This window comes from Pollachius pollachius, assembly GCF_949987615.1.
Source record: "Pollachius pollachius genome assembly, chromosome: 1".
NCBI classification, from domain to species: domain Eukaryota; kingdom Metazoa; phylum Chordata; class Actinopteri; order Gadiformes; family Gadidae; genus Pollachius; species Pollachius pollachius.
The window spans coordinates 29,339,226-29,349,578 of NC_136934.1; the positions used below are offsets into that span (position 1 = coordinate 29,339,226).

General features: G+C 43.4%; 1 protein-coding gene across 3 annotated transcripts; it reads left to right on the top strand.

Moving 5' to 3' along the window:
- Positions 1-2,890: 2,890 nt before the first annotated feature.
- LOC307087040 (angiogenin-2-like) lies at positions 2,891-7,242 on the top strand. 3 transcript variants are annotated; one of them, XM_079752450.1, is made up of 3 exons: positions 2,891-3,120; positions 3,301-3,394; positions 5,069-7,242. In XM_079752450.1, exon 3 carries the CDS (start codon positions 5,081-5,083, stop codon positions 5,669-5,671), a length of 591 nt encoding a protein of 196 aa, XP_079608576.1. In that variant the 5' UTR covers positions 2,891-3,120; positions 3,301-3,394; positions 5,069-5,080; the 3' UTR covers positions 5,672-7,242. The 3 variants fall into 3 exon arrangements, with proteins under 3 accessions (XP_079608576.1, XP_079608575.1, XP_079608574.1); XM_079752449.1 differs by lacking the exon at positions 3,301-3,394 and having other exon boundaries at positions 5,069-7,241; XM_079752448.1 differs by lacking the exons at positions 2,891-3,120; positions 3,301-3,394 and adding an exon at positions 4,590-4,674.
- Positions 7,243-10,353: the final 3,111 nt, after the last annotated feature.

Here is a 10,353-nt window from a genome sequence, read left to right on the forward strand (position 1 = left end):
CCACTCTCTTGCTGAAGAAATCGGATCATTCAGATTTCAAATTTGCTGCGTGGTTTGGCATGACATTCTCTCCCAGATTAACACCACAAGCAAACTACTTCAGTCGCCCAACATGCAGATTGATGTTGCAGTGAGCCTCATTCAGAAAAACAAACAAAATTTAATCAGTTACAGGGCAACTGGTTTTAAAGATGCACAGGTCTCAGCAAAAGACATGTGTGAACAAATGAACACTGAAGCAGTGCTGAAGCAGAAGAGGTTGCGAACCACAAAAAAGCACTTTGCCTATGAGATGCCTGATGAGCCACAAGCTGATGCAATGAAGAGGCTGGAAGTGTCCTTTTTTAATGCTACAGTAGACTGTAGCATCCGGTCTTTAGAGGACCGCTTTCAGTCCCTAGGGGAGGTCAGAAGCCATTTTGGAGTGCTTCTCAACTTTGGCCAGCCTGATGCACAGACAAGGAGTGATCAGTGTAAACTTCTTGGAGACAAACTCACCTTAGGGGAACAGGCTGATATTGATGGGAGTGCACTGGCTACAGAGATGGAGAGCCTTCCAGAACTCCCCAAAGCACAGATGACCCCAATTGAGCTGCTCACTTACCTCTCTCAAAATGAGATCTGTGAGTTGTACCCAAATCTTTGGGTAGCTCTGCGGATAGCCTGCACTCTCCCTGTTACTGTTGCGTCTGCAGAGCGGAGCTTTTCCAAACTCAAGTTAATCAAGAACTACTTGAGATCATCCATGGCACAAGAAAGACTGAGTGGACTGGCAGTGATGAGTATAAACAACAAAGTTGGCCATCGGATTTCTTACTGTGATGTCATAAATGACTTTGCCTCCAGAAAGGCCAGGAAACACAGGTTCTAAGGAGTGTATTTTGTATTTCCCTCCCTATTTTTACCAAAGATTTTGCACATTTTTACATAGTTTTCAGACGTAATTATTTAACTTTCTATTTTATTTGATATTTCTTTGTTTATTTTATTCAATGCTGTGTTTTTTACATAAAAAAATACATTTGTGTGTTACCTTGTTTTAGGTGCCTGTTGATTTTCATCATTATTTAAGTATTTGTTGTTGTAATTTTATTTTATTTAATACTGTCTGTTTTTGTATATTTGGTGTTGCAGTTTATTTAAAATAATAACAATAAAGCAGATTGTGTTTACAGTAACTGATTAGTTTATTTTGTTACTTTTAATTGACCTAGATGACATTCAGTATCCCACTTAGTACTATATCACTTTGAATATTAAGTGTTAATCAACACCAGGCTGCTCTTGTAGCTGAATTTGCTACCATTTCAGATTAAAAACAATGGATGGGTAAAACATGCCGGGCTGCTCTTTGAGGTTTTATGTATTGATTCTCTGTGTGGCCAGTAAGGGGAGTTGCTGATTTTGCCAAATATTAATTGAAAGATTTTTCTGTAAGTTTGCAAATCTTGAGTCTGCTTCCGTTGCATTAATCACTGTTGATTACAATCTAACTACAACAAAAAGTTTTCACATTTAGTTTTACAAGTGTATTCGTAATGACGGAGTAGAATAAGTAGAATACGTTTATAGTAGGTGTGTGAATGGCCCCATGGAGGCTTGGGCCGGCCCTGGATGCGCTCAATATATTATACACTCCAATCAAATAATTCCATTTACCCATTTATCAGTCAACCCCCATTCCAGGCCAGTAAAAGCTAGCGGTGACTGAATATTTGTTTTTTTGGGTTCCACAGTGGCCTCCATGAGCACTGTCATGAAAATCCAAAAAAATCTGATTGGCCTCCTCCGCGCCAACCACAACTTTTTTGCGCACCTCTTTCGTTTTTCCAAGATATGTAATACATTGTATCACCTATTGAAACAAGGTTGTTGTCAGTCGCCTACAAGAAACACGTCCTTTATTCTGATAAGCTATTGAGTTAGAGCACGAGATCAGGGAATTATTTTGGAGGTAGGCATAGCGTTATCATGGCTTACCATCCGGAGCTCCTTCGAATGATATATTTCGTCTCCTTAGAAATACCTGCGGGATATGAGCCATCACCTTTGTAGTTTAGCAGCTCATACAAACGCAGGTATACATGCGTTTGTCCATTTCCACGAATCCAACATTAATTCATGTGACAAACAAGTTTTCCAGATCATGTACAGCCGTACCACCATAATTTATACACTTCGCACCCATCGGAATTGGTTAGACGCCCTATTCAATCAGGCTACAATCACAGTATATACGCACTACAATTATATTATTATATTGCCTCGATCGGACAAAACAGAAAAGAGCAGAGTCCAACCAAGATTTCAGAGTCATTTCTTTAGTAGTTCCAAAGAAATGCATGATTTATAAGATTTTTTAAAAACTAAGCAGCACAGAATGCCTATTCATTCATGATTTCACACAAATCAATGATCCATTCACCGAACACTTAGCAAAATATTGTTTCCTGAAAGCTTAGGTAGGCCTACCCATTACCTATTATCTGTTGCACGACATGCCCATAAAATAAGATATAGGCCTACATGATTCTCATTGTGATGATCGACAATTTAAACTGTTGCATAGGCACATAACAATTCAACAACAAAGCATGGTATTTATTTATTCAACATTATGAACAAATCAACAGATCCTCAGATCTGATATATTACAAATGCAAGTAACTAATTGACATTAAAAAGAATGACTAACACTGAATTAAAGAACAGAAGATCGAAACAATAGGGAAATCTCGTTTTCGCGTGCAATCTCACGCAACTCGTCAATCATTTTGTACCACTTGGCTTTCCGTGGATCCAGTTGTTCTGGGTAGGTCCTGTGGGCGGAGTCATTTAACATGGCGTTTCGAGGGGGAACAGGAATTCTTATGGGGAACCAAATCGGGTGTCTCACCGGAACCACACTGTTGCGCTCTAGCTAGTACAACACATGCGCACTATTATTGGAGTGACGCGTGGAAGGCTAGCGTATAGGCCGCGCCCACTGCCCGGCTCCTCCTCCGCGACATGAAACTTTGAAAGTGTGACTTTCACATGTATTTGTCATTTACAGCTGCATCCTAACTTACTTAGATATATTTAAAACTGAACCGGCGTCCGTGTCAATCTCAAACCAAGGTAGGGAAAGTCTGATACAGCTGCAATGAGTAATTGTACAATAATCACTTGTTCCTTTCCTAGAGTGTAGGCTGTAAACAGTCATGGCATGCTGGCACCGTCATTTAATATATTGTTTTACATGTATGCCGGTATGCAATATTTAAATTGACTACTATTACTGTGCGTTCACACCAAAAGCGAATTGAGCTGCCAAATCACGGGAAGTCATTCACTTTCTACGGGCAAGAGCGACCAAAGCGACACAAGCGTCAAACGCTACCAGTGGCAAAAGGTGAGCGACCAGAGCGACCAAAAAAATTTGAAGACGGCTGAACTTAATGCAAATTACTATGACGCGTTTCAGCGGCAAAACACTGACAGCCAATCCGAATGTAGACGCTCTTTGCTTGCGTGGATCCCAGGGAACACCGAACACCGGCACTTTGGTTCGTCCCTACTTTTCTGGTTCCTACTGACTGTACAAAATGTCGACTGAAAAATTAATCGCGGCTGTAACTGGGCACCCGGTGTTGTACGATCCGAGCCCTTTTCATTTCAGAGATCGCAAAAAAAGAGGCTTTGGCCTGGGCGGAGGTGTCACGCGTGGTTGGTTGGTTTGGTGTGTGTGTGTGTTAATGAAACGTTTGAGATTATTGTAAAATAGTCGCGATATATGCCTGCTAACCAAGATCCTAGCATACTAATCTTCCTTGCTCTGAATGGGACGATATCGTTTTCAAATATCGGAATAATACGTTGTGCAAATGAATAATGCACGGAACAAATGTGTCACTTCAATGCAGTTTAATAGAGGATAGACAGCTGACAAATGACCATTTAGCAGACGCTTTTATCCAAAGCGATTTACAATAAGTACATTTGTCATAAGAAGTGAAACAATATATCGCTGTCAGTGACAATGACAGCTGTGTTTTCTGTTTTGTGTTCAATAGTTAATGAGTGCAACATCCGTAGTGATTTTGATACAAAGTGATGATAAGCGGGAGTATTTATAGAAAATAATTGCGATCTAGAACGTTCGTATTTAAGCGGGAATCATCCTTTGCTCTCCATACCAGCAATCTAACCAACCAATCGCGTGTAGTAATGCTTTAAACAAAACACGTTTTTGAAATCGTCACATACACAAACTAATCGACAAGACAAGGGATATATCTCTTGTCTTTAATCCCTTTATTCCCGCTATTCTCCACTATTCACGGAGCCTGAGGTGAATCATTTTTAATAAATATTCTAGATAGATAGATAGATATCCTAGTGAAGTCTTTATTAATACAAAACGACACAAATCGTCGGGAATTCATTTAGGTGATTCGGCTCACGCAGGACAGTAGCCTACAAGACCACACAGAACAAGGGAGACAAGTCTGACTGGACATACACAAAATACATCACATTAAAGCTAGACACGCGTTGATGGATGGGTGGATGGATGGATGGATGGATGGGTGGATGGATGGATGGATGTCCTGTGCACGTATGCAAATTAGCCATGTGCGCCAATGTCAATTTGTTTGACGAATGAGTGCAGATCATGATTTGCAGATGCAGGTCAGTGAAACATATTTTAACTAGCTGTATGTCGAAGCACTTTATCCAACAAGCACAACCGTCTCTGCAATATGGCCAAAGTGTATGGGAGTTCACTCTTTGATATGGCTGTCTGTACTAAAAGCATACAGCTCCTTTAAATGCATCTGCAACATTGAATTGTACGTCATGAGCGACTTGAGCGACAAAAGCGAACAGAAATATTCGCAGCGATAAGCGACCAAAGCGTCTTTGCAGCGCAATTCGCTTTTGGTGTGAACGCACAGTTAGTAGTACTACTTAGTTGTTATTATACAGCTATAAAGTCGTTTCTACTATTTGATCCTACATTATGCAATAGTAAGTAGAGGGAGAAGTGGGGGTTGCACCCGTCTGACCCTGCTTGTGTACCCAGGTGACTGGGGTGATGTCCGGGTACCAGGGCCTCCTCCCCCTGGCCCTGCTGGGTCTCTGGCTGTGTCACCTCTCCCTGGCCAAGAACGACGCCCCCTGCCAGCGCTCCAGGTGGAACAACGCCTACGACGCCTTCCTTCGCCGCCATGTCCCGTCGGGAACACCCAGTGGCTACGACCAGAACGCCTGGAAGGAGTACATCTCCTCCAAGGGCTGCGACCGGCCCACCCAGTCCTTCCTGGACCCTGGCGACCTGGAGCGGGTGAAGGCAGTGTGCAGCGACCGGGGCGGCCAGCAGCTCAAAGAGAACCTGTGCATCAGCCGCGAGCGCTTCTCCTTCGTCACGGTGCGCAGCGAGCCCAAAACCTGTGGGATCCGCACCATCATGAGGGAGACCAAGCACCTGATCCTGGCCTGTGAGGCGCTGGAGAACCAGTGTCTGCCCGTCCACTTTGAGGGCAACTGGCAGGACCTGAAACCTGATAACAACGCCAGGGGCTGCCAAGGGGGGAAAAATGCTGCAGGTGCAGTGGCTGGCTCGAGATCCAGCTGGCTCTGGTTGTTGATGTCGTCTGGCCTTCTTCTGCTTACCTCCAGTCAGTAGTTCCCTTTGGACAGCAGGTGCTGTCATGATTCATGGTACTTTCATTTTATATGTTTTGAAAGATAAATATTTTGGTAAAATTTAGCGTTTACTTTTGTATTTCTGATGTGAGTATGTGAAGGGTTCCGGTCTGTGTATTTCAGTCAACACTTTGAATTGAGGAGTTTCCTGTAGGCCTATTACCTTCTGTCTAGTTAGCAGGCCTACAGGATGAATCTCTTCTCTGAGTCACTCTCTAAAGTTGGTCCGGTCGCATTTCATTGCTACCAAGCATGATTTTTGGCTTCTTTGCCCCACAATCCTCTGCACAGCAGCACACAATCCTCAATCCTCTGCACAGCAGCACGCAATCCTCTGCACAGTCAATCCTCTGCTGTGCAGAGGATTGTGGACGTCACATCGTCTGAGCCCGCGAAAGCCGATGGGTGGGACTACAGGTGTGCTAATCAATTAAATCACATGTAGTATGTCCAACAGTAGAGTAGCTGCATTACATACTACAAGTAAAAGGAAAAAGTATTGGAACTAGTGATGGATTTCATGATTCTTTTCCTTGATTCAGTTCGCGTCGGTCAGTTCGCCAAGAAGAGTCGTTCAGAATCGTTTGTTCGTTCAGTCGAGTTTCCGGTAGCGGTGAATTGAATCATGGAATGCACCGTTCTCAGCTGAGTCAGTCAGACTCAGCTCCTCCCTCGTTCTCATTCTCAAACGATCGTAGAAGTCGGTCATCAATCAACACAACATTACAACTTTAACCAAACGCACAGGGATGGGGGGTGTAGTTGGTTATTGAATGTTTAACATATCAGCAAGCAAGATAATAGACTTGATTAGCAATGATGGTGGGGGTCCCGGTTGACGAACGAACCATGAAAGAATGAGACAGATTGACGAGACATTCAACTATTTGATTAATCTGGCATTAAACAGAAAGTACAAAGACATCATGCATTTACCATTTCACTGATATTGAATTGTATTATCGTACGCTTGCTCACTTAGCCTCTTCCCTCTTCACAACTCACAGTCAGTGAACGAACACTGAGTCAGCGACTAGTGGATCTGGGAGGAGTCTGAGAACGAACAAGACGAACGAGAGAGAAGTATCAGTTGGGTTCGTTCTTGTTAAAGATTCGTTCATTCAAACTGATTCGGTCGCGAACGATCACTAATTGGAACGCAGCCTACATACATTCATCAGTTACTTCTTCAAACGTTTACACAATGTTACATTTCCGTTATACACCACTAGAGGGCACCGTATACAAATTTAGATGCAGGCCGTTAAAAGGTCTTTGCTTCAGGCCATATACATATAATATATATCACCTCGAAGCGTTCTAGTCTAGGTCGAACAACCTGGAATGAGATAAGCCGAGGAAGAATATTTTTTTTTCCAAATATATTTCAGATCTTACTTTTGGTTTTCTAACCTTAGACACTGGAACCTGACAATTTGTCCTTGTGTTGTTATTTTCATAGCTATCATGGAATAAATAGAACTTGAAATACCAAAGCTATACAATTCTTGTTTGTATTATTCTTTCATAGCATTATTGTTGCATGAAATAATATTTTCCCCAGCATGGAATGAGATACGATTATACTATAAATCTTGTTTCAACTGCATTCCTGTAAAAAACAGTTGGGGACAATAACCCTTACTTGATATGGTGGTATTCAAGTGACAGGTCTCTCTCCTTGGCACGGCTGCACAGCCAACCTGAAGCAAGAGGCACCCTTTGAGCAGCTTTCTCTGGGATTTGGCAGAGCTGGAAATGTTCAGTTTGGAATGTTGAAGTTTCCTTTTTCTAGGCTTCAGGTTACACCGATTTGTCAAATCTTCAAATGTGGGAATCTGTCAATAAAAATTAAATAGGCTAAATTTGTGTTGAACCCCACAGAGCCCTTTCTTTAATCAATGTGTTATTATTTTTTTAAAAAAATACAAACATTGCTTTTTATATGCATATGTATTTTTGTTATGATATACTTGATACATACACAAACACACACACACAACACACCACACACACACCACACCCAATCAGAGGACGACCGCTAACAGCACAACTGGACAAAGGGGCAGAGAGGAAAGGCTTGGAGGAGAATAAAAGAATAAGTGCAGAGTGACGTGATTGGGAGGGGGGCTGTCGGGCATAACAGTTGGATACAGTCGGGGGGGGGGGGCGGGGGGATGTGAGCGAAGCAGGCTTGTATTTTAATTAAACACAAAGAAAATAGGGGGGGAAAACAACATTAGGGCGGGAGCCTGGGAAACATTGTGGCTGAAGTAACTATTTCTCAGGAGTGTGTCCTCTCCATCGTTTGTCTCTTCCCCTCTCCTGCCTTCACATCCAAGCCTTCCCCATTCTCTCTCCTCATTGTCCCCCATGATGTTTGTTGTTCCCTCACTCCTTCTCTCCTGAGTGTGCAGCACAATGAAGTCCTCAAAGGGCCCTCGAGAGCCATAAAGTGGTATGTGGTGGGGGTCCGCGTCGGTAACCTGGCCACAATAGAACATGTTGTTAAACACAAGTTTAAGAAGAAAGAAAAGACAAAACAATACGGAATATAACCGATAATATAACTGCATTGTTACAACAAATTGTGTGAGTGGTACGTGTGTAAAGATCACTATGGCATTTCTCTGTGGAGTATAACGCTTTTTCAACCATTTAACCTCATTTCCTCTCTCTCTCTCTCTCTCTCTCTCTCTCTCTCTCTCTCTCTCTCTCCCTTGTCTCCAGACCAACTCCTAACAAATGAGCGTGATAATTAGAACCACAAAGACTGGGCCGTGTGCATGTGTCAAGTGTGTTCGGCAGTTTGTGTGTTTGTCTGTGTGTGTGTGTGTGTCTTTTGTATGTGTGTGTGTGTGTGTGTGTCAGGGGGGAGGGAGGTGCTTAATGCAGGATAAAAGGAATAGAGCATGAGTAATGCAGGCGTCTGGGCCAGACTAACCATGCATGTGGACACACACACACACACAAACACACACAGATTGTGCTACTTTATCTTAACAGAAGGAGGCGGGGGTTATACACTGTGTTAGTGGAATATGCCAATCTTTTCTATGTGAGACTACCTGTGAGGCACAATGTTCAGAAACAAAGACACAGAGCATACTGAGATGAAATATGCCTGGGCCCCTTGCACTTTGGGTTTAATGTTGAAAATTCCACACGCGCACATTCACACAAGCATAGACACACACATATGCGCACACACAAGCACACACAAACACATACATACACACACGCACATTCACATGAGCACCCACACAGACACAAAGACTTGCGCACATGTATGTGCACACACACACACTCAAACACAAGCAAACACACAGTTATACACTCACTCACACAAACAGATACACTAAAGCCCACAACTACACCCACCGAACACCCAAGGTGATATACAAAAACAGCCCAGTCACATCCTTTCTACAGAGAGTTTACAGGTGTCATCATTTCTGCCATGTTCTCTGCTCGCTTCAGAGATCTCTGCTCTTCCTGTACTCGGTTCCCCCGCTAATCAGACCCACATGCTGCTCTCTGCACAGCCAGGCAGTTTTTTTTGGCGGGGCTTGTGTTGGTTGCTGGGATTGGCGGTTATTTATTAAAATAAAATTGAGAACACTCTGAGACAGTCGCTTGTCATGTGAAAAATAGTTGATGAGGTTAGTAAGAGTAGCAATGAGTCAGCATCTATATCATACAGAGAGATAAAGAGAAAGAGAGAGATAAAGAGGGGAGAGGGAGTGAGAGAGAGGGAGAGTAAGAGAGAGAGAGAGGGAGATATACTGGTAATCACTTATTGTTGTGTGCGCGTGTGGGGGGGTGTGTGTGTGGGTGTGTTTGTGTTTGTTTGGGTCTGTGTGTGGGGGTCTGTGTGTGTGTGTGTGTGTGTGTGTGCGGGTGAGTGTGTGTTTCAGACACATGTTTCCTGTGAAGGAGAGAGCCAGTGATAATAGCCTCTAGAGGTCACCAGAGGTCACCGGGGTAGGAAGGTCAGGGTCAAGTTCACATCCGAAGTTACCACGGTTACCGCGGTGAGGAGTTCATTGCTGGTTACAGGATGATTAAGTAAGGAATGCCATAGAAGAGTAAGTTCACTACGAGCTGATCAAACAAAGGGAGAGAGAGAGAGAGAGAGAGAGAGAGAGAGAGAGAGAGAGAGAGAGAGGGAGAGAGACAGCATGAACTCTAAATACACTTATACTTTTTGCATTGAGGAATGTGTGTGATGACTAAATGTGACAAGTTCACGTTTGGGACGTGTGGACGTGTCAAGGGTTCATTTGAATAAAGGCAGGAAATAGGAAACAATCTGAGGAACTAATGGAAGCGGAGGGCAATGATAAGGTACAGCTCACCCCGGACAGGCTGCTGACAGGACACAAAAGCCGCGTGTGTGCGCGCGCGCTCATGCGCGCGCGTGTGTGTGTATGTGTGTGTGTGCGTGTGTGTGTGTGTGTGTGTGTGTGAGAGTGCGTGTGAGAGTGTGTTTGTGCGTGTGTGTGAGTATAACCAACCGCAAGAAAAGAGTGAGTGTGAGCACAAAAGAGAACAAGAGGTTTGTCAAACAAAGCAAGAAAAAAACACTTGTATTTTGGTGTATATCGGTGTACGTTAACTCTTGTGTCCCTGTGTCCCTTCCAGGGTTTGTTTGATCACGGA